A 22974-nucleotide genomic window follows, 5' to 3' on the forward strand; every position below is an offset into this window, starting at 1 on the left:
GTTAAACGAGCCAGTCCTTTTAAAAGAGAAAAAAAAACACATGGACGTCAGATTTTCTTTTTCTTTTTAGTTCTATTTAGCTTCCTTTGTTTATTTGTATCAGGCCTTTTGAGGATATACTAGCAGAAAAGCAGACATCTCGACGTTGACGACAAAATGGTTGTGCGCAGACTCAGAAGATTTCCCGCCGTACCGTTCTGATTGGTTAGCCGGAGTGAATCTTAAACAGTGATTGGTCAGCAGTTGAAAACCCGGAAGTACAAAGGAGTTCATAAGTTTTTCTATCCTTGTAGGAGCCACGCTGCTGTACCTTGCGTCTAAACAAGCTACAGTTGAACAGTAAGTTTGGAAAGAAAATAATTTGTGTTTATAGTTTGAAATGCTACGGATAGTTCATACCCTAGCAAAAGTCAAAGCTGACATGAATGCTCGATCTGTTGGTGTACTTTGCCCTTCCAGGTGTTTATCGCAGAATTACCGACACAATATAGAGTTGTTTATATCTCTTCGTTCAAAAAATTAAGAAATTAATTACAACCAAATTGAAAAAAATATTGTTGCAAAAGTATTCATGTCAATCAAGCAATTTATTTCATTCTCATTACAAAATAAAAAATTGAAGAGTGTGGCACAATAAGAGTCAATTATCCTCTTTAATTTACAGGACTTTGAATAAAAACCAGTACAGCCGTCTGTCTTCAAAAGAACACAAACTGAAAAATAAAATCAACTTAATTTTTAAACCTTAAAGTAAAATCTATACTTAATGAATATAAATGCATATGAATGAGCATCCTTGTGCAAATGCAGTAATGATGATGAGCAGGGCACCAATAATAATTATTCTACAGGGTGATGGCATATAGCAGGAAATATTTCCTCAATCTGTCAAGGGTGCAGTGGATGTCCAGGTCCAGGTTGTCCGTGATGGATGACAGTTTCTTCAGTGTCTGACTCTGCTGCTGCTATAAAAAAAATTAATGCTGGAAGCAACTGACTGATAGATCTCCAATATCAATAGGAAAGTCTTTGTAAACTTGCTGTAGGTGGCAATTAAGACATGTTCCTTCTCCTGAAGTCTATCACTATCCCTATGGCCTTGCTGAGGCTCATCCTCAGGTGGTTCAATCCTGAGGAGACTTGGACATTTCAGTTCAGACATTATCTATTTAGTTTAACTTAACTTGAGCTACTTCACCAAGAAGAAAGGTCAACAGAAACCATCTCAAGGTGTGCAATGCGATGCCTCTGGAGGGCTGAGGGCTCATGAGAGATTAATTTATCAGTTACTCACCTTTATTTATTCCATCAGGTAGATTTGGTCAAGTGAGTCAGTATTCTTGCCACATGGGGAACTTTACATCGACACACAATAAATATAGATGTAACATGATTCAAAATGGCCCAGTGACCAAGACTGGCCATTAATATATATATATATATAAAATGATCTACTTATGTTTGTTCACATTTATTTATTAAAATTGCTTTCAAGTGGCACTTGTTTAAAAGCGTATTGAATGTTTTGGGATAAAAAAGGGCTTGTATCCGGGGAATAAAATCCTTCTCAAATCACGTGCTTACTGAAGCTGCTCCTAAAGTCATTTTGCCATATATGCCCAACACTTCCAAACCTTTAAGAAGCAGAATATACTTTATCATCTTTAAATTTAGCTGTTGAGAATTCAAAGCTTTTCACTGAATATCAGATGTGTTTTTTTTCTGTTTTATTTCTGCACCAGTTATTATGGAGAAGCCTCTCCTTCCCAGAGAGTCTGGGCAGTTTGTGGCCGAGCGAAGCCGAGATGTGTTTATCAGGGACGCAGGAGTCCAGAAGGTAGCAGAGATGCTCTACAATCTCAGACGCAGTGACGCCCTGACTGCTAGTGGCTGGAAGGTTGCCAATCCCCTGGCTCCAGTATCCACCTCTGATCAGGGGAGTTTCTCAGGACCGCAGGGCTGAATTATTGTTACCCCAGTGCAAATGCAACAAATCACTTGATCGGACAGTTGGATTGAAAGAAAGACAATAAAAGAGTGAATAAATTTTTTGATTTTGGAGGAAGTTAATAACGTGTTATATGTTGAATGAAAAAAAATATGACTACACAAATAATTGCAGTTGAAGGTTTAGAGCTCGAAAATGAAAAAAAATAGAAATGTTCAAACAGCACAAGTTACTGTTTTGAAGATGCTACATTGGTTCTATGAAATTTAAATTAAGCTCTTTTCATAAAGAGCTTAATTTTCTATTTTGAGTTATGAAAAGAAAATGGTATCAAAATAAAAAATGTTAAGAATATGATTATTTGGTTCATCAGGCCTGAGATAGTTTATCACTTATTTAAAGTTACTATAGATAAAGTGTAGCTTTTAGACACTTATAAGAAAGACACTTCACTCCAATAATTAAGGTTCTCTTGAAATAATTTATCATGAAACACCATTATCACTTAGAATATTGATTAACAATAAACATTGTTAGATTAAAATTTTTGTTTGTTTCATTTAATGTAACAAATAATAATGCATTTAAAATAAAGTTTTTTACTACATTTCTTAGCGATGCTTAAAACTAAGCAGTTTTTTTTGTACTTTTCATGTGAAACTTTGTAAACAACGTTGCAGACGGCACAAAAACTGATTACTTATTGAAAGGATTATGTTGTGTTTCTGCTTGTGGTGTTTTATAAACCCTTCAGGCGTCAAACTGGGTGTTTGTTGTGGATACCATGAACTTCTCCTTTTGGCCTGACAACGAAGCTCAGCAGTGTGAAGTGACCTATAAAGGCACCACTTACACAGGGTACATGACTCTGTGTGCTGCTATCACCAGAGCCATGGAGGAAGGTGAGACCACTTAAATGCATAATGCACCATACCTTCAGTATTTATAGTTTTGATCAGGAAAAAAGAGTGTCTTCCTTTCTAAGTTGGCAGAGAGTTGTGCATGAATGCAGGATGAGGATAATTAATAGGATTTTTTTTTTGTCAGATCACTGTCCGCTCCACACTGCTGATATTTATTTTTTTTTATCTCTGCTTTTGCAAACTTTGGGAGGTTTGGTTTGAATCCATTCATTTGCAACCACCTTCAGAATTTAACTTCAGGCAAACTCTGGCTCTTCCCATTATGCAAACATCGATACAGAAATATGTACGGAAAAACAGAACATGTATACATAAACAGAGACACAATTGCATTGAAACATGCACCAGCTAATACATTTTAGATTAAAGTCTTTATTCACTATTTGTTTGATCAATCACAATCACAAAAATTGCATGAGCTACTTCTATGAATTTGTCTTTTATTTTGTATTTCTCCACCTGTCATCTTTATAGATATGAAGGCCTAAAATCAGACGCTATCTGTTGTCATAAAGTTTAATACATTTATCACATATTAGGTCTAATATTCCACTGATGGAGAGTAAATTTGCCCTACCACTGTCAGGGAGCCAGACCCACCAAACGTACGATTGAAAATGTCTAAAGAGTGAGGCACTGACAGAAAATGCTGTCACTGTGTCATAATACATGACAATGTGGCCTTTTTCATTATGTGTTTCTTTTTTGGTTCCTTATTCTCAAGAGAAAAGGAGAGAATTGTGGTTTTATTATTGTCACTTATTGTCTGTGTGCCCTTTGTGACTTTGGAGTTCGAGGAAATTGCTGGTGGCTCTGCATGAGCCTGATCATCATTTATAATTAGCAAGAACGGCTCCGGATATGAATCAGTTATGTCTCCAATGTCTCCAATACCGCTCTCAATGTGTTGTCACTGTGCCCTTTATATGTATAACAGCTGCTCTCAGAGAAGCACAGGTAGTCCTGGCCAGAGTTTTATTCTGAAAACATGAGATCAGAACAAATCATTTTAGTGTATTCTTTTATGTACAGCACATTATAAACCAGAATAATTAGTAATAATGATTCCCTTCTGTTCTCCTAGGTGTACCCATCACTGATCCCAAGTACTTTTCCCAGATGAGTGTGGAGGAGTTGGGAAAAGTTCTCAGATCAGACAATGAGACAGCCATGCCGATGGTTCAGGAACGCCACCAGGTTCTACTTTTATCCTCCATATTTCCAGTTCAGTTTATATAAAATGGATGCTCATTTTAAATACTTGTGTAGCACAACAAAAAAAAGAAAAGTGGTAGTTTTGTCCTCCAGCAGCATAAGCAAATAACAGCATAACTACAGAGATAGCTCAGGATAATCAAAGCGAGAATAATTAAGCTTTATCAATGAGGAACGTTTTAAGCTTAAAAGTAGACAGTGTCTGGCTCACAAACTAAAACTGGGAGTTAGTTCCACAAGTGAGGAGCCTGATAAGAAATTGATCTGCCTCCCATTGTTCTTTTTAGAAATCCTAGGAACTGCAGTAAAGAGAGTGAAAGGCTCTGCTAGGAACATATGGAAGAATCAGATCTTTGGTGTATGATGGAGCTTGATTCTTATATGTGAGTAAGAGAATCTTAGACTTCATTCTAGATTTAATTTTCATCAGAACGCTTGCTGCAAGGGTTTGGATCAGCTGAACGCCTTTAACTAAATATTTTGGATTTCCTGCAAAGAGTTTTAATAGTTCAGGCTTTAAGCAACGAAAGGATCAACTAGTTGCTCAGCATCATTCTGACAGGATATTTCTAAGTCGTTGACCCTTCATATGGGATTTAAATGACATGTTGTGGTTAAAAATAACTCAGGTTCTTTACTTTATTACTGATTTTCAAGTTGTTTATGAAAGGCTCTGGACCAGCGTCGACCACTTCCATCTTGTTTGAATTTTAAAACATAAAGCAAATGTCTTTAAAACTAATTTCATCCTGGCTCACAAACTAATTCACCTGAAAATATTTTTCATCATCATTATTTATCAAGCTTATTTTATTACATGCACGTTACTTACTTTATAAAGAGAAAATGAAAATGTGCAGTTCATCTCCTGCTCACCATAGGTGTTGAATTTGAATCTTCTTTCCCAGGTCCTGACCGAGGGCGGGCGCGTGCTGCTGGAGCACGGGGGAAGTTTCCATAGTTTTATCAGCCAAGCAGGAAACAATGCTCAGAAGATGGTGGAGCTGATTGTGGAGAAAATCCCATCTTACAGGGATGAAGCTACATATGAGGTCAGAGGGCCAAATGAATAGAGTAATGTCTGAACGTATGGAAAGACTGCAAAGATATTTTATAAGTATCAAGTGTTACTACAGCATCTCCACAGGTCTTGCTTTAGTCATGGCCTCTTGAGGGTTAGCGGCTTTCCTTTGAATGCCATAATTAAAAATTTGTAATTTTTAATTATGGAGTTCATCCCAGTGTGCAAATTTATACTACGTTTAGAGTGAAAATTACACCATTCTCAATATGTGATGTACATTACTGCACTCCATGTCAAGACTAAGTTATGAATTACTTAATTATACTTCAAGCCTGTAAATTGTCACTTGAAACACCTTGAGTAGCCTCTTTTGGAGGACTTTGAATAAATTTTAGCATGAGAGTTCCCCCTGCTGGAGAAAACCAGCATCACAGCTGTGTTATCATCTGACCAAAAGTGGCAAATGGGATTACAATAAGTTCCAAAAAATGCAACAAGTTTCTTTTTTTTAGCATATTAGCTTTATTTTGGTACCTTTTACAACATTACAAAAAATGAAGCAAAATTAAATGCTATTTAAAAACCAATAATTTACCAAAAATGAATAGCCTGAAGCCAATAGTTGGAAACTCATTGATAATGAATCTGCTTTTGTGTTAATCTGCTGTTTAAGGGCAAAAAAATCTCTTTCAACAAGCGAGCCCAGATCCTGGTGGCAGATTTCTGGGCAGTGATGGAGGCCAGAGGAGAAGGGCACATCATCAACATGGACTGTCTCACCATGTTTGCAGACTACAGGGTCCCTCAGGCGCTTGTCTATTTAGGAGTGTTGCAATACTCCGATGCACTGATGGAGGCACTGAAGAACGGTGAGGGACCGAGCATGTGTTTTCCCTGGTCTTTGTAAATATTGAAATATTTGTATTCATATGATTTTCACTTTTCTACATTCTATAATTTTTAAGACAATGAGTTTTAAGATTTTTCTGACTAGCCAGCACAAAGTTGCACATAATTGTAAATTGTGAGGAAAACTCTATATGGTTTTCAAAAGATTCTTGAAGGTTTTTCTTTAAAAATATCCTTGGGTAAGTTCACTCGGGTTGGTTTAATAGCATCTCTGAAAAATAACATGGTTTTGATGATTTTGCTTATTTCCAACACTGGACTGCTGAAGAAAAGAGGTGTTAAATGAGGTGTTAAACTATGCAGTGTGTACAGAGTTTTCTGCTGTACTAAGTATTTTTCATGCAGGCCAGAAAGTTCCTTTTAAGTCTCATTTGAGCAGAGCACCTTCTTCCATGTGTTTGCATTGCTTTCTCTTGACAAATGTTTTCTTACATTTCCACAATGGCTAGGTTTGAAGAGGGTGCAACTAGTAGTTCTCTTGTCTACAGATTATCCCACCTGAGCTATGAATAACAGCAGCTCCCCCAGATTCACCATTACTTTGCTGCTACACACACGTCACACTTTTCAGATTTGTATTTGTAAAAGAGCCCTTATCAAGACATCATTGCACTTTCAGTCCATATCTACGCACAACATTGTGTTGATTTGTTTCATTAAATTTTAATAAAATAATTTCAGTTTTAAAGTTATGATGTAACAATTTGAAAAAGTTCAAAGGCAAGAGTGCTTTTTAAAGCCAATGTGAGCCAATCTAAAAATCAGCAGGTGTGATTTGTCTCAGGTGAGCTGCTGCCTTCAGGGGATCGAAGAGAAGTTGAGATCCGAGGATGTTCCATTTGGTCCGTGGAGCTGATCAAGGAAAGACTGCATAAGATGGTACAGGAGACAGACGGAAGTGTCTGTAACATCAATTCTGCTATCATTGACTTCTACCTTTGGCCTTTCGCTAAGCAGCACCACAAAGAGATGGCCCACATTCCCATTCACCATACACGCTGTATTTACTATTAACAAACAGACTGCAAGCTGAACATACAGAATGTTTCCTGCTTACTGATGGCTTTCCTTGCGAAGAAACCAAACATGGTAGGGATTCTATGAAACAATTGTCAGTGTGCAGTCAATGACAATGTTTGCACATCAAGTCTGTTGAATTAAGCATTCTGTTTCAGCAAAGCAAGTGATTACATTGTGCTATGACATCATGCATGTTTTGTAATGTCTCGTTAGTATGTAGTTGAATTTGTGACCTTCAACATCCAGATGGCAAAAAAATGGGTTTTTTTTTGTTTTGTCTAGAACTTTTTTGCTACCGTTCAAAATCATGCAACTGTGCTTCATCTTAAACTGTCGAAAGCTGTGTGTGGGGATGTGTGTATGGGGGGGTGTACGTACAGTCTTTTATTCCACTAAATCCAGAAAAATAAATTGTATTACTTCTGTTTTCTCATTTCCTCTGTTTCTACCAATTAATTTTACAACCGATTTAAAGGATTTATCTATGACCTTCAAGGCACACTCTGACCTGTATCTCATGACCTGTGTCCTTTGTTGAAACCTGAAGTCATCAGCCAAAACACTTCTGGCTCTTCTACCACAATTTTTTTTTAGAATTCCAAAAGATTTATTTATTACTTATTTATTTAGGCTAGTTTTATGAAATTAGTAAATTCAGTATTATATTCAGTAGATGGCGCCGTTGCCCTCGCGGCAGCTGTCCAGTGCCGACTTTGAACGCCTCTTCCGGTTTTTGGCTGCTACGTCACAGTGGCGTCGGTCGCCCGGGCAACCCAAATCGACAACAAACCTTTAGAGGTGAAGTTACCAGAAACTACAGAGAAAACGAGCACGAGAGTTAAATACGGGCTATGTTAAATTTGTTTTTCTTCGCGTGACAGTGAATTAGCAATGAACTATTTCGAAACCAGAGTTTTGAATCATCTCAGAGGTTAGATGTGAGGGAAAACAAAATAAGTTTGTGTAAATTAATTGGTGTATTACGGCCTCATGAGTGAGGTCTGTGTCCGGGTGGCGGTCCGTATCCGTCCCCTGCTCCGCAAAGAGCTCCTCCATCAGCACCAAGTGTGCGTCCGGGTGGACCCCTCGGGCTCCGGGCAGGTGAGGCTCGGCTCGGACCGCCTCTTCTCCTTCGACCACGCGTTCGGACCGACCGCCAGCCAGGATGAAGTGTACGAGTCTTGCGTCCAGCCCCTGGTGGAGTCTCTGCTGGACGGATACAACGCTACCGTGTTTTGTTACGGACAGACTGGCTCTGGCAAGACGTACACACTGGGCGGGGGGAGCAAAGGCAAGTTATTAAAAAAGTCGATTTATTTCAATTGAAAGAGAAACTTAATATAAATGTATTAAGCATAGTGCTTTGTATGCTTAAGTTTAAGAGTATCAGCTCTGAGTACAAACTTGAGATATATACTTGTGTGGAATGAAAAAAGAACATTTTGACTGAAATAAAATTAACTTTCTGATCATTTTTTAATGAGTAGGATATAGCCTGTATGTGTTTTTATGATTATCACTTTAACAAAAAAACAACAAAAAACTGAGTCATATTTCTCATTCTTTCAGGTTAAATGTTCTAATTAAATCTTTGTCTATATTTTGAAACCTTCTTGCAGATGAAGGAGGAATCATTGACTGTGTCGCTCAGGATGTGTTTTTGTTGTTGGCAAAGAGGAAGGACGATGATGGCATTGAGGCAACAGTGCGGGTTTCATATATGGAGCTGTACAGAGAGGAACTGCGGGACCTGTTGGACATAAACACCAATCATAAAGAGCTTCTCATCAGAGATGATGAAAAGGGGAACACGGGTAAAAAAACAACAAAAAAAACTGACATTTAAATATGGCAAAAAGATGAATGCATTCATGGAAAGAAGAGATGACAGACTCGTTTGGTTCAAAGATTTTGTGTGTATCGACATGAATTAAGCCGACTTTTATCTGGTTGTAAAATTGTTTAAATTCAACAGCCAGTTAACAAAAACACACAAAAGATTTACATACTGTGATTTTAAAAACAGAAATTTAGGAGACAATGAGTGTTTGTTAACAGAATATCAGTGAGGAAAGAGACAAAAACCCAAGGGAATTGGGTTTTTATAGGCGTCACTTGCTGAATGTTAAAGGTAATCTGTCATCTGCTGAAGGTTTACCAAACCCTCGTCATAAAGCTGGACAATGAAATACACCCGCAGAGAATCCAATGCAGTCTGTGCAGTCATGAATTTTTATAGCAATGAATCGAAGCAATGTGTAAACTAAGAGTAGCTGAAAAGTTTTCGTCAGTGATCAGAGAGACTGATACCGTTTTCAGAAGACATCTGCTTAAAATTGTTGCTCTAAACACACGTCTACAAGCTATTAAATCATGGGGTACATTTGGTGTTTTGCCATAATCTTTTCATTTTTTTGGTTTATTGTTTTGAAATTATATTTATTAAATTATTTTAATTGCTCTGCTGTTTAGCCATTTACTGCATAGGTTTGTTTAAATGTGTTTCCCTTCCCACCCTCCTACAAAACACATTGTTTTATTGATTGATTTGTTGTATATTTTCATATAATGAAATGTAACTAATTTTGCAGCCTGGTAAAGACCTGGGCGTGCTTTGTTTTTATTTTAGCAGTAGAAGGTAGACAGTTCTTTCTGTCAGTAATGCCTTTATTCTATAACCTTCTGTTCAAAGTCTCATTAGTTAAAACCGTCTCATCTTCTTGTTTTGACTCTGTTTTCAGTTGTGATTGGTGCCAGAGAGATGGTTGTCACATCAGCTGAAGAGCTGCTCAGTGCTTTGGAGATGGGAAACGCCCTGCGTCACACTGGTGCAACGGGAATGAATGAGCAGTCCAGTCGCTCTCATGTGATCCTCACTCTTCAGGTCCACATCCGTTCTCACAGCAACAAGAACCCATCCGTAAAGACTGTGCGCTCGTCCAAACTCTGCCTGGTGGACCTAGCAGGCTCAGAACGGGCTAGCAAAACTGGAAACACTGGAGCTCAATTCAAAGAGTCTGCACTCATCAACACTGGCCTGCTCGCCCTTGGCAATGTTATTCGCGCCCTCTCTGACCGTGGGCGAAGTCGTCGCGGCAACAGCTGCAGCAGTCCGCATGTACCGTACCGTGATGCCAAGATCACGCGACTCCTCCGGGACTCACTGGGAGGCAACGCCCACACAGTGATGGTGGCCTGTGTGAGCCCGTCCCACCACTTCATTGCGGAGACTTTGAATGTTCTTCAGTTCGCATCCAAGGCCCGTCACATCCACAACTGTCCAGGACCAGCTCTCTCTCTAACAGATGTTAAATCAGATCCTAAAACCTGCCAACCCACCGAGTCTCGATTGGAGGAGCTGGAGTATGAAGTTCAGACACTGAGAGAGCTTCTGAAGGAGAAGGAGAAGGACATGAAGGAGATGGAAAGGGAGAAAACAAGGGGTGGAGGTGGAGATGGGGATGGTTTGAAACAACCCCCTCATATTACAGCATCCACACTGGATAAGAGGCTGAACCAAGACACGGCTGCACAGTATCTGTTCTTGGCAAAGGAAGCAGCATCTTTGCTTGCAGATATATTCAAAGCATTTCCAAGTGTTATGTTCAGGGAGAGACTGCAAGAATGGCAGGAGAGACTGGCAGCTGTCAACCAGTCACATCATACAGGTAGTATAGACTGTTCAGAGGGGTTTGGAGACCACCAGGTCCATGTAGCCGCTTTAGACCTGAGAGAAGAACTCTTCCAGTGTCAGGTAAAAGAAAAAAAAGGAATTGGTTTAGTTACATTTAAAGTGTGCATGTGCATTATAATTGTAATGTTGTAATAATAATGTAATATTTTATTAATAATCCACTCCTTAAAGTAATAAATGCAAAGTCTGTTTTCTCTTTCCATAGGAAGCACTCCAAGAAAAAGAGCAACTTCTGGAGCAAAAAGATGAAGAATTGAGGCATATTCAAAGAGAAGTTGAGAAACTGCTTGAAGAGAAAAGGAACCAAGTTTTAGCTTCAGAGGAAGAGAAGGAACATTCTCGAATACAGGTGAGAAAAATTAACAGTGTTCAATGCCCTGCCTTCTTGTGTTTCAAAGATTTTTTTATTGTCAAAAAATTATTTTGACAATAAAACATTTTCATCTGCATACATATTTTGATATTAATTTTCAGACTGAACAACTGGTGAGTCAGCAGATTCTGATCGATCGCCTTCGCAGCAGCCTCGTGGCTGTTCGTGAGATGACTCCAGGGGAAACCAAAGAAGCAAGGCCTTCTGGGAACTCATACACAAGACCCCAGAGTGTCCCTCTAGTCACGCACACCTTGCTACACAGGCCATCCAGAAAGGTATGACATTTAATCCTAAATGGATATGGGTGTGTGTTTTATCTGTTGCAGGCTCCATGTCTATATATATTTTTGTTTGATTTGATGTGTTTGTAGATTCACTCCAGTCCACCCACCTATTCGCTGGAGAGGGTGATGACAGCTTTTAGGATGCGTGGTCATGTCCTTCTGGCTGAGATCGAGGAAAAAGATGAGGTCTACTGTCCATTCATTACACAGCAGGCCGAAAGCAAGGAAAAAATTCAAAATAATCATGAGGAGGAGACAGAAATGGAAAAACTTTCATGCAGGAAAGAATTTAGGTGAGAGCCTTTACTCTAGATCTTTTTATACAGTTTACCATATAAATAATAATAGTTACTATTCCTAGGAGTGAGAGTGTTATTAATACTCTTTTTTTCCAGTAAGAAAAAAGGGTGAATTGTTGTTTGATAGAATTAGTATCGCAATATAAGTGTGTGTAAACATTGCAAACACACTGGGTCCCTGCTTGGATGAACAAAATTGTGGATCATATAACTCTCTATTGCACTCAATTAAAGATCTACTGGCCAACAGTGATATTTTTGGCCACTTTAATGGAATTTTACTTTCAACATGTTTTACGTGACAATTTCGTCTACGGTTTTCTCTAAAAAACCGTAGTATAAACGGTTTTAATGGAAAATCTGAATTTTCCATTAATATTATTTTGTTATAATAGGCTTCCCTTAAATCGAACCTGGACAAGCTGGGAAAAGAGACTACTACAGAAACCCAAAAGCACTAGACTGGAAATGTGTGATGGTAGCACAGCAGTACCAGAGTCTTATTTGGTCAAAGGTACTCTTTATATGTTCACTATTTTACATGCATTCAGTTTACACAGTTGCCATTCTCTCATTTCTAATTTCTCTCCTTAATTATCCCATTGACATAAACTGTACCCAGAAGTTGTTTCTTTTTCCAACTTATCAGACATAAAAGAAAACCCTGTGAAGAAGGTAAGGCGAGCCAACACTGTTGAAAGAAGAATCCATGAACTGAAGGTCAGCATGCGCTTAAAGGAGGAGCTCATCAAAGAACTTGACAAAACTGGTGAGTTAACATGTTTTTTTTTTTTGTAGAGAAACTGAACAAAAGGTTCTAACAGGTTTGGAATTGAACCCATCTGGGCTTTATTAGTCTTCAAAGGTTTGATTAGTACTTCAAGGTTAACACTGACTCAGATACACTCTCAGGAAGTAAATAAGATGAGCATGATGTCAATTACATTGTTTTGAAAGAAAATTATGAAAACTAAACATGTTTAAATAGATTTATAAGTTAACAATTTTTTTAATGACATAAATCTGAAAATCGACAGTTGTTTCTTACCAACAGAAAGAAAAATCCAAGCAGTGGACAGAGGTGAAACGGGAAATGTGTTGGAGAGACTGTCCATGCAGAGCCAGCAGATCCGAGCCGAGGTCTACCACAGCCTGCAGAGCATGAGGCTGGAGAGAGCCAGGCTTCAGAGCAGCCTGAGGGAGCTGGACGAGACCAGCAGCAGAAAACCCCATCAGAACAGGGTCAGAACAAGTCTAAAAAGCAAAATGTTACCATGTTCATGGTGGAAAAGAATTTCATTTAATTTAAATATACCCATTCCTGTCCAAATAATTGGGGAAAATTCCTTAAGAACTAAAGTTAATGTGGATTTTTAAGATAATCAAACATCATTTCAGAACATTAATTAGGTCAGAAAAATAATATTAAATTAAAAGACACTGCATTTTTTCTGTTGATGAGAATAACTTTTATTAGATTTTTTTATCTGTATTTTTAAGTAATTAGTCATTAGGCATTTAAGAGTTTTATGGTTTGTTTTATTAACCAAAAATTTCAGTTTCTCATAATTTAAATCACAAAACCACTTAATTTTTGCAGGCCATCATTGCATCGTGGTGTAACAATCATCATTTTTCTTTCTTAAGTGAAGTATTTTGCATTCTTGTGTTCAGGGACAAGGTTTAAAGAGCTCATTTGTTCTGGAAAACTTTCCCATGGAAACAAGCAGAATGGTGAAGTATTAAACAGACATTATTTGTTCTTAGACACAATTATCTTCTTGTAAGACAAAGCAGAAGTTTATCTTCTTTTGTCATCTTTCTTGTTTTCGCCCTTGCATTTTCTTAATGTAGCTTCATGACAGTAGTTGGATTGAGGAAGAAGAGGAACGGGCCATTCATAAGAGAGCAGAGCTGCAGGAGCTGGGAGAGGAGCTAAAGAGGAAAGTGGAGGTGCTGCAGCACAGAGAGGCCTGTGTCCAACAGAAAAACAAACTCCAGGTCAAGATGCTACAGTCCAGTCAGGTCTTCCAGCCTCTGCTTCCAGCACCATCCATTTGTAAAAGTCCGTTTTGAAAGCTGGAATTGTTTTATTTTTAAACGTGTTCTCTGACTTCCAGGCTTTGAGTCGGGACTTGCTGCAAGTGTCTGTTCAGTTGGAGTCTGTGGAAGAGCAGCTTCAGAGTAGCATGAGAAAGACCAGAGGAGTTACAGTCAGGGAGCTGGAGAAAGAGAGAGATATGCTGAAAATGAAAAGAGACACTCTGGAAGCCCAGCTGAGGGACCACAGAGTGCTCTCTGTGGAGGTAAGACATCTCATGTTTTGATTTTTCGGGAACACTTCAGTAACATTTTCTCTAAGCTCCTTACATTATTTTTCATTTGTTTGATTTATGCTTGTTGTATAGGAGGAGCATTCCCTCCTCCAGCTGGAGGAAGCTGTTGAGGCTCTAGATGCAGCTCTTGAATTTAAAAACAACTCCATCCAGGAGCGGCAGAATCACCTGTTGGACGGAAACTCGCCTCTGCTCGAGTCCAAAGACACAGAACCCGCTCAGCACTGTGACATTACCAGGAAGCTGAAGAAGCTCTCATTACCTGAGGCCATAGAGCTGTTGATCAAATACTTCAACAAGGCAAGAGGAAGCTATCATCATATATTTAATTATCTTTACATATGAAATATTTAAGGCATACACTGGGCTAAATTTCCTCCAACATGGCTGCTTCACACCTTGCATCTCACTAAAATAAAATATTATATATTTTGAAATTATTTCAGTAATAAAAGTAAAAACATAAATTGTGTTTATTTCTGCTAATTTTGATGATTATAGCGTACAGCAGATGAAAATCCATATGCTGACTTGACAGTCAATCTCTCACTGCATCCATAAGGAGAATATGTCACAAAAGGTCATTCCTAAAGAAACTGGCTGTTCACAGAGCACTGTATACACTGACACTATTGGAAAGTTTAGTGGAAAGAAAAAACTTTTTTTTTTTTAATAAAAGAGCTACAAGTATCAGAGATTACTGCATTTTAAATAGGATTGTGATGTAAAGCCTATTTCAAGGTCATGGGGAGAATCAAAAGTTGCAGACTGCAGCTGGAGTCTTTAAGAGCCTTTTAAGTCACTCCTTAACTGTGTGTTGAGATGTTTAATGCCTATAATTCTGATTCTGGACAGATTTAAGACATGGTTTAACTTTTCTGGACTGTGCTTACAGCATGCTGTTATTGTCCCAGTCTGTTTGTGCGGTGTGTTTCTTTCATGCTTCGAATTTATATTCATTCATTCTGTCCTTTGCTTTGTTGTGCTAAACCATCGCTGTCGTCAACAACTCCAGGTTGTTTGTCTTCGAGAGGCAGAGCGTCGTCTACATTTGCAGTGTGAAGAGCTGGAGCTTCATGCCGGCGAGCAGGAAGCAGCACTTAGGGAGATGGAGGCCGCCATGCAGCGTTTTGCTCTGGACGCAGACCGCAGGCTCACCCTGCAACACAGAGATCACCAAAACAATGTCCGGCTGCTACTACAGGAACTTAAAGGTGAGGATCCAGAATATTGGTGACATTTTATGTGAATTTTACTGATTCATTCATGTTTCCTTCTGTATCATTCATGTGTTCCTGGTTATTTAGAGGGGATGTCAGGAGAGGCACAACAAGCCATACAAGACAGAGTCCAGCATCTGGAGAAAGAGTTGTTTTTCTACAAAAGCTCCAGCCGGCAGCTGAAGAAGAAGCTAAAAGAACTTCTAAGTGATGCTCCCCACAATGACAGTCAGTCCTCACATACACAGGAGAGCAGAGAAAGGCAGGGCACTCATTTACCTTTGAGTGTGAACGAGGAGGAGGGAGAGACGACACACGTTTCCACCACATACACAAAAATATATACAGAGGAAATAGAAGTTAAACCAGTCAAGCCATCACTTTCTGTCGTCCAAGTACTCCCAAAGACAAAAATTTCTGAACACAGACAGGCACTCACAAAGTCCCATGAAAGGTATACAAGAGGTCAGCCTGAGGTTAGTTTAGAAATGACACCCGTCAAACTGTGTCGCAGGGAGCTGAGGGAGATTCATGCAGCAGACCTGCAGATCCTTGGTGCTGCCACTAGGAGACACCAATCTGTGGTTAATTCAAGCTCTGAGTCAATGATGGAGGACTCTATAGAAGTGCCCAGAAACACGTGATTCTGCTTTATTTTCTGTCTGCTAATGTCTGTGGCAGATTTTGAGTGGATAATATTAAAGGTCCTATTTTGTTGATGACTGATTTAAAACAAAATGCACTAAATATGTTGTTCATTTTTTGGTCAGATTTTACAATTTTCAAGTGAGATCATAAAACATTCAAAATGATAAAAATTTGTAATCTAAAAAATGTAATTTAATGTGTTTGGGTTGATTTTATATGAACGTAAAAATTTTTGTTTTGAATTATTTGTTACAATAAATTTCCAAATATTGAAAATAATTAAATATTGTAATGCACTACATTTTAGAAGGAGGATTTGTTCTTTTGCATTATTTGGGAGTCATAATTATATGCTCTTGTCCAAAGCTGGATTTAAATGCTAAATGTGAAACATGTTTTGTAAATGTGTTAAATTAAGTTAACGAGGCAAAGCTCAGCACTTTTCAGATTATACTTCTGATATTATTGCCTTGTATTTATACAGTTAAAAGTCTCATACTTACCACACACTATATGTTTTCCCTTAGTTTCACTATATAATTAGTTCTTCTTTTTATGCATTCCTAATGAAAACTTATGTATTTATGTTGACCTTTTATTTTGTACTAACTTATTAAAATATGTAAGAATCACAATGGACTGTTTTATCTTTTATGGGGTCTTTTCACTTTGCAGATTCTCCCTATGCATGCATTGGTTCTTTCTGGGTATTCTGACTTAATTCCATATTCCAAAAAGCATTGGGTTAATAAATTGTCCATAGCTGTGTGTGTATGTGTTGCATGCTTGTCTGTCATGTGTGTCTCTATGTCACCCTGTGATGGACAGCATAGAGACTCACCACTGGTTCGATTTTCACAGCTTATTGGACTTTGACAGCTGTCAGCCTTTTAGAAATTTCCATTGGATGATTACAAGTGACAGATCTGCCTTTTTTAAAAAAATCTTGGAGAAAGCATACCTCCAGAATTCATTGAATTTGTAAATAATACTAAGTATCTGGATTTACCTTCAGCCTGTTATATTTAATTTCAGTCTCAAATGTCTTTTTGTTTGTCTTTTGGGGGACAGACTAACAACATGCACACAACTGGTACAATTTCTTACAATGTTATTGTTACAACATTTTATTTCTTTCATTGTTAGTATTTTTAATCAGCCAATGTCTCAGGAAACACTAAGATTTTAAGGTCGCAGCGGATGGAGGAGGCCAGCGCCAGTTGAAATGTAGTTTCGCGCTGTTTTGAACGACCGGGCTTCCGTACCGAGTTGGACAATCGCTAGTAGCACAACCAACTGCAGCTCAGTTCCCTCAAGACGCAGAAAGAAGTACTTTTAGTCAACTTCTCTTGTCGTCGCTGTCTCCGCTACACAGATCTGTGAGTGTGACACAAACAAAGGCTTCGCCTGAGCGTGTGAAGGTTATGTCGACTTTTTACACTTGTTAGTACGCTAACAAAAACCTGCTAGCCCGGTTGTATCGTTGCTGCTTCCATCAGCAGATTGTTACTCTCGGCAGAGTTGGAAGAAAATTGCTGCAGTTTTAATTTTCACTAGGAATACACATTCAGGCGGATATTTTTCAGGACTGTATAAACATCGTTCCACAATATACGGAACTACTCCATGTTAATGGTGATTTTCAATGGGACCATTTCTTGTGATTTTTAGTTTCCCGTTACGTGATGGCATCGTCTGCAATGATCACCGTCCCCACCACCGCCTCCCGGTTCGCCCTGCTCCAGATTGACTCAGATTCGGACTCGGAAGCCTCCGAGCCGGGGAAGTCCAACGCCAAACGCGGGAGGGACTCCTCCGGGAAGTCCAGACAGGGGAAATCAGGGGCAACGACCGGATCAGGGGGTAAAGGTGGTCAGGGTGGCGAGAAGAAGAAAGACAAGAAGAAGAAGAAGAAGGAGCAGCAGCAGAGTGAGGCGAACGAGGTGAGGCAGTCTGCTGGCCATGCCCTCATTTTTTTCTGTTTATTAATCTGCTACAGAGCAGAGCGTCTGACTGCTCCATCTTTGTTTCATTTAACCGGAACTGAAACTGCTCTGCAGCCACAGGCAGGTGTACTCATGCCTGAAAACATGACCTCCACTCTAATTAGCTGAAAGCAAAACAATAAGAGTTCTCCAAGCAAATGTTTAGGAAAATTACGTTCATTCTGTTTTTTTGTTTTTTGTTTTGTTTGTTTTTGTATATGTAGCACCAGTTAAATTGTCACCACATATTTAAATCACAACACAAAGACCAACAGTCCTATGAAATGAAGTTAGGAGATTTAATTAAACATCGAGTTGTTTAAAAAGAAAAAAAAAATCCACATCTTTCCTACTTAATTCTGGGACATAAGTGGTTTGTTTATAGGTAAACGCCAATAATACCTTAACTTGGGTGATGAACTTTGTGTTCTCTCTGAAAAACTTTATTCCGCGCCCTCCGTGTTTTTCTTTTCTTTTCAAAGTTTTCTTCCTTGAACACCTTCCATCAAAGTTCAACTTGTGCAATCACCGTCTGCAGCAAGAGGCTACAGCAGGGATTTGGAAACTTCTTTCATTGTTTTTTTTACCAGCTTTAGAAATTGCTTGAATAACATTCAATACTTGTTCTATTGAATGAATGGCGAAGCTACGTTCTTGTCTAAAAGTAAAGAACAGAAGCTTGTCTACTGTTTTTTCTCTTTTTTTGGACAAGGGAATTGATTATTTCAAATTCATTTGAGATCTGAAATATCGAACCACATTCATTTGCTGCTACGATGATATTGCTGAAAGCCTCTGGCAGCTGTTTGGATCTAATCTGTGTGATATTTTACTTCTACAGAAAGCACCAAACTTATTACTCTTCAACTGTTAGTCGAGCAGTTATTATGGACCCACCCTTCCTAATGTGGATCGGTAGCTTTGTTATCATTAATTGAAACAACAGTTTCTGAAACATTTTGGACAAATATTTTGTCTGTCTTTCCTTTAGCTGCGTAATCTGGCCTTCAAGAAGATTCCCCAGAAGTCCTGTGCCCCTCCGCCCTGCATGACGCTGTCAGGAATAGCCACCGAGCTCCTTAGCCCAGCATCAGTGGACCACAGCTTACCTTCAGAGGGCTGGCAACAGTGGAAACAGAGAGACGAACAGGTTAGAGAAAATGACTTGAGACTGTGTCCTGATTTTGGAATCACACTAAAGGCTTATTGGAGTCAGCAGTAGAGAAGCTTCTGCAGTGAACACTTTTAAAAGAATTCCATTTATTACAATAAAAGAGTACATTTGTTAAATGAAATATACTTGTCCTTAATATTTACATCACAAACTGCTCTATCAGGGCTAAGAAGGTTATTTTTTTTCCAAGTTCAGGTTCACATAACCTTGTTTTCCGTGTTTCTGTAGATAACCACAGAGCTGTATGAGGCAGATTTGGAAAAGGCCTTGATTCTAAGTAAACTGGAGTATGAGCAACAGAAACAGGTACATAAACTGCATTCACATACTAATCACTGATGAATGCTTGAAACAAGTGTAGATTTCACAGCTTAAAGATCTAGAGAAGTGTATCACTACTGCTTCCTAAAACAAACTGAAGTTTAGTTAGAACATGGGAGAATCTGAAAACAGTAAAGAAGAATTAATACTTTTTAAGGCACTGTTTAGACGGAATGTATTATAAGTCAATTTTAATGCAAATGCTGTTAAAATTGTAAAGTAAAAAAAAACGTATGTCAACAATTACTAGGCATATAGCCTCTTTGTCTTCCGTGTAAAACATGGTAATCATTTTGACATGAATAATTGGTGATTTATGTTCAACTGAGTTAAATCAATCGCTACTGACACTAATAAACACGCCAGATCACTGGCATGAAAACCATAAAAATGAATCAATAAGAGGAAAATAATGTGTTTGTGTCAGCAGAGCAACACAAACGTAGCTTCGCCAAAGTCACGAGGAGGAAAAGAGAGTGGCGGGAAGAAGGACAAAAAGAAAAATCAGCAGGCAAAAGACAAAAAGACAGTTTCTCTGCAGGACTTCCAGGCTGAAGGCTCTGCTGGTGGGACGAAATGGTTCATCACTTGCAAAATCTTTTCATTTAGCTGTACTTTTATGTTAAACTTGCAGCTAACGTTTTGGTGCAAAAGAAACATTCATGCAGTAGATTAAGTTTTCACAAAGTGTTATGATGGTTTTTACTAACGTCTGTTTTCTTTTTTCTTGTTGTTGCAGAGCAATCAAATAGAAAACAAGAGGTGAGAAAGAAGATTTTGTATTTATTTACCTCAATGATTTTCTGACCATCACCAACATTTTTAACCCCTTAATCAATGTAAAAAAATAGATAGTTTGGTTTGACAGGGTTTCTGCATTGCGTGGTCTGAAACAGTATTGCATTTTTGTTTTCCTCAGCTATAAATAAATATAGAAAAACAAAGTAATGATGTGGAAAAATATGTATTTGGACACTTTAGTTTGTCTAAAGGATCCATCCATTCAAACCCTGACGACACTGAATATTTTAGTTGTGCAGCATAATAAGCTACTTCATTCTGCAGCAACTCATTTTTTCCATGTACATTTTATTATTACAATATAGCATCGACAAAGCAAATAGCCTTTTCCTCAGCATGAATAAACAAAACAGACGCTTGTGTATCTTTATTTGCACCATTGTGTTTCCAAGTGTTTAGAACTTCAAATCTTTGCATAATTTCCAGGAAACCAGAGGGATAAACTTAGCGCCAGGAATCGGACAGGAGGAACGGTTTTTCAACAAAGTAGAAGATGATGTGAGTCGGATCATCCAGAGGGAGAAAAGATTTGAGCAGTTTGCGAACAGCCCGGGACAAGAAGTCAACACATCCACAGAACATGAACCGGTGAGTTCATGAAGCACTAACATGGTTTCATCTTTTTATAATTCACATGTACCTTAAGAAAAGATGCATTTGTTTTTGATGTTTCAGATGAACTTGATGCATATTGCTCTACATGTGTAAAATGTTGAGTTGTTGTTTTGTAGGACCCCCGGGCAGAACAGCTGAAATATGAGCTGGAGAAAAAGGACCAGGAGGTTCAGAAACTGAAAAAGACCATTTCAGAGTGGGAGGTCAGATATGGAAACAGCTGAACAGTCGTTGCTCTGAATGAGCTAAAAAAAACGTTTTCACAGACGTCAGATAACACACAAAAAAGCAAATTAATACAACATTGTGTGATTGGTTCAAATTAGCTTTATAATTGTTTCATGTTGTGAATATTACTATTTATGTAGAGATTTTAGAAGAGCCAAATAAACCATTACAGAAATCTTGAATACTGAACTATATAGGAATAAATTGGGACATGTTTTACTCCAATTTAAATGAATATAGTTACACCATATCACATGCGGAGCTTTTATTTGTGTCTCTCCTGTTTGAGCTCATCACTAATCGTCTGTTCTGCTCACATCTCAACTTTACAGGGAAAATACAAAGAGGTGAAAGCAAGGAATTCCCAACTTCTTAAGATGCTCCAACAGGGGGAGAGTGAGTTCATCAGTTTTCACTCTTCAGCTGCCACTTGCTCGGCCTCCTGTTTTCTGATGTGATCAATGTCTTTTTGTAGTGAAAGACAAAGCAGAGATTCTCCTGCAGGTAGAAGAACTATTGCACATCAAAGAAGAACTGTCCTCGCAGGTTTGTCACGCAGAGACAAATATCGGTGTCTTGGACGGTTCTACATTTCTGTAGACATAAATAATATCCTTGTTCTTTTACTCAGGTAACATTATTACATGCTGCTCTTGAACAAGAAAGATCAAAAGTTAAAGGGCTCCAATCAGAGCAACCCAAACATCAGGTGAGGGCAAAGATAATCGTGTTTTGTTGCACTTCTCCGTGTGGTGATATGTTTAAATAAAGAGGAGGAGCTGAGCTCTTAGTTTAGTACATGTAATAATTCATACTGGTCGTTAGAAAGTCCAGTCGCTTGTTTAGGTATGATCTGTAATAGATTAGAAAAGTCAGACAGAAACTCCATATTGTTGCTCACTGGGGAAATGCAAGTGTACCAGCAGCAAAGTTGCAGGTAAACTGGAAACATTTAGGCTCGCATGAATGTAAATCTACTGAGTGGTTAACGGTGCATGTTGTTTCCTCAGTTGTCTTTTCCTTATGTATTGATTTCTTTGTTTATATGCTTTGCTTGAATCATGGAGAAAAATGCATATTTTTGTAAACTAATTTCTACCATCATCCTGAAGTAATTATGTGTTTTTTTTCTGGTTTGCAGGGAAACAAGAAAGGGAAGAAAGGCTCTGAAGTGGATCAATGAAGATTTCTGAAGGAAGAAAAAAAGGACTGGAGGAATAAAAAATGAACAGAAAGAAGAAAAATGAACAAATTAAATAGCACTACTGATTATTAAGGTTCTCTTTTTGTTTCATTTTTTTTTATTTTTCCCCCTTTTATTTTTATTTTACTTTTTATAGTCTGACTGTCAGCTTGCATGTCCCCTTAAATACACAGAATATACTCCAGATGTGGCATGGTGTATTAAACAACCAAGTGACATTTATTTACTGCTTTTGAAATAAATTGAGTTCAGCATCTGTTTGGAAACGGTTGCTCTGCAGAGCCGCGGCATCTCCAATGCTCCAAAAGCTGTGTGCCTCTTTTCATGGGTTCTGATGCCAAATTGACAGATTAAAATGTATGTTAATGGGGGTGGCAGGCTGTTCTCGCTCACTGTGAAGTAAAATAAAATACTTTTTCAGTGAGATTTTTGGTGTCTTTTATTATTAGTATTTTTATATTTTGCACACACAAAATGTAAATTGTGAAACCATGGTTCTCAAATTGTTCTGGAAGCACTTACTGAGCACTGTTACATGATAACTCAGGAGAAACATTGGTGTCCATTTCCTGTTGAGTGAAGATTTTAAAAACTATTTTGAACTGAAGTGAATGAAAGTGAACCTGTAACAAGTACTGGTGGCTGTTTTTATTTCCATGAAAATGAAAGTCATCCCAACTGCTCAATGTTGTTACTGTGGCAATGCAAGCAAATAAAAATGTATTTCTCTTCCATTTCTAGTTTATAACA

General features: G+C 38.3%; 3 protein-coding genes across 9 annotated transcripts; all 3 read left to right on the forward strand.

Moving 5' to 3' along the window:
- The first annotated feature begins 5 nt into the window (after positions 1–5).
- qng1 (Q-nucleotide N-glycosylase 1) lies at positions 6–7472 on the forward strand. Of its 4 annotated transcripts, XM_055039183.1 has the most exons (8): positions 6–204; positions 294–339; positions 1743–1932; positions 2699–2850; positions 3956–4068; positions 4995–5138; positions 5784–5979; positions 6804–7472. In XM_055039183.1, the coding sequence occupies exons 3-8, from the start codon at positions 1748–1750 to the stop codon at positions 7031–7033; spliced, it is 1020 nt and encodes a 339-aa protein (XP_054895158.1). In that variant the 5' UTR covers positions 6–204; positions 294–339; positions 1743–1747; the 3' UTR covers positions 7034–7472. The 4 variants fall into 4 exon arrangements, with proteins under 4 accessions (XP_054895158.1, XP_054895157.1, XP_054895160.1 ...); XM_055039182.1 differs by having other exon boundaries at positions 6–339; XM_055039184.1 differs by lacking the exons at positions 6–204; positions 294–339 and having other exon boundaries at positions 1836–2037; positions 2703–2850.
- Positions 7473–7822: 350 nt separating this feature from the next.
- On the forward strand, positions 7823–16482 carry LOC129365748 (kinesin-like protein KIF27). 2 transcript variants are annotated; one of them, XM_055039187.1, is made up of 15 exons: positions 7823–8330; positions 8659–8853; positions 9781–10793; positions 10939–11082; positions 11208–11384; positions 11481–11686; positions 12088–12206; positions 12342–12461; positions 12747–12934; positions 13367–13426; positions 13547–13717; positions 13813–13998; positions 14101–14328; positions 15044–15242; positions 15336–16482. In XM_055039187.1, exons 1-15 carry the CDS (start codon positions 8030–8032, stop codon positions 15890–15892), a joined length of 3864 nt encoding a protein of 1287 aa, XP_054895162.1. In that variant the 5' UTR covers positions 7823–8029; the 3' UTR covers positions 15893–16482. The 2 variants fall into 2 exon arrangements, with proteins under 2 accessions (XP_054895162.1, XP_054895163.1); XM_055039188.1 differs by having other exon boundaries at positions 13547–13693.
- Positions 16483–17163: 681 nt separating this feature from the next.
- Positions 17164–22648, forward strand: gkap1 (G kinase anchoring protein 1). 3 transcript variants are annotated; one of them, XM_055039853.1, is made up of 12 exons: positions 17164–17275; positions 17568–17839; positions 18873–19031; positions 19284–19361; positions 19804–19942; positions 20116–20138; positions 20604–20765; positions 20909–20995; positions 21353–21416; positions 21496–21566; positions 21652–21729; positions 22162–22648. In XM_055039853.1, exons 2-12 carry the CDS (start codon positions 17582–17584, stop codon positions 22201–22203), a joined length of 1161 nt encoding a protein of 386 aa, XP_054895828.1. In that variant the 5' UTR covers positions 17164–17275; positions 17568–17581; the 3' UTR covers positions 22204–22648. The 3 variants fall into 3 exon arrangements, with proteins under 3 accessions (XP_054895828.1, XP_054895829.1, XP_054895830.1); XM_055039854.1 differs by having other exon boundaries at positions 19807–19942; XM_055039855.1 differs by lacking the exon at positions 19284–19361 and having other exon boundaries at positions 19807–19942.
- The last annotated feature ends 326 nt before the right edge of the window (positions 22649–22974 follow it).

Source organism: Poeciliopsis prolifica, unplaced genomic scaffold (assembly GCF_027474105.1).
Source record: "Poeciliopsis prolifica strain line A6 unplaced genomic scaffold, Auburn_PproV2 SCAFFOLD014, whole genome shotgun sequence".
In the NCBI taxonomy this organism is placed as follows: domain Eukaryota; kingdom Metazoa; phylum Chordata; class Actinopteri; order Cyprinodontiformes; family Poeciliidae; genus Poeciliopsis; species Poeciliopsis prolifica.

Bases quoted from the DNA above. Each gene is read 5' to 3' on its own strand.
- qng1 (XM_055039182.1), top strand. From the start codon at position 1,748: ATGGAGAAGCCTCTCCTTCCCAGAGAGTCTGGGCAGTTTGTGGCCGAG. The intron at 1,933-2,698 runs TCAGGGGAGTTT...TTTATAAACCCT, and splicing joins GCTCCAGTATCCACCTCTGA to TCAGGCGTCAAACTGGGTGT. The intron at 5,980-6,803 runs GTGAGGGACCGA...GATTTGTCTCAG, and splicing joins GATGGAGGCACTGAAGAACG to GTGAGCTGCTGCCTTCAGGG.
- gkap1 (XM_055039853.1), top strand. From the start codon at position 17,582: ATGGCATCGTCTGCAATGATCACCGTCCCCACCACCGCCTCCCGGTTC. The intron at 20,996-21,352 runs GTCAGATATGGA...TCAACTTTACAG, and splicing joins AGACCATTTCAGAGTGGGAG to GGAAAATACAAAGAGGTGAA. The intron at 21,567-21,651 runs GTTTGTCACGCA...TCTTTTACTCAG, and splicing joins AAGAAGAACTGTCCTCGCAG to GTAACATTATTACATGCTGC.
- LOC129365748 (XM_055039187.1), top strand. From the start codon at position 8,030: ATGAGTGAGGTCTGTGTCCGGGTGGCGGTCCGTATCCGTCCCCTGCTC. The intron at 8,854-9,780 runs GTAAAAAAACAA...CTCTGTTTTCAG, and splicing joins TGATGAAAAGGGGAACACGG to TTGTGATTGGTGCCAGAGAG. The intron at 13,718-13,812 runs GTCTTCCAGCCT...TCTGACTTCCAG, and splicing joins AGATGCTACAGTCCAGTCAG to GCTTTGAGTCGGGACTTGCT.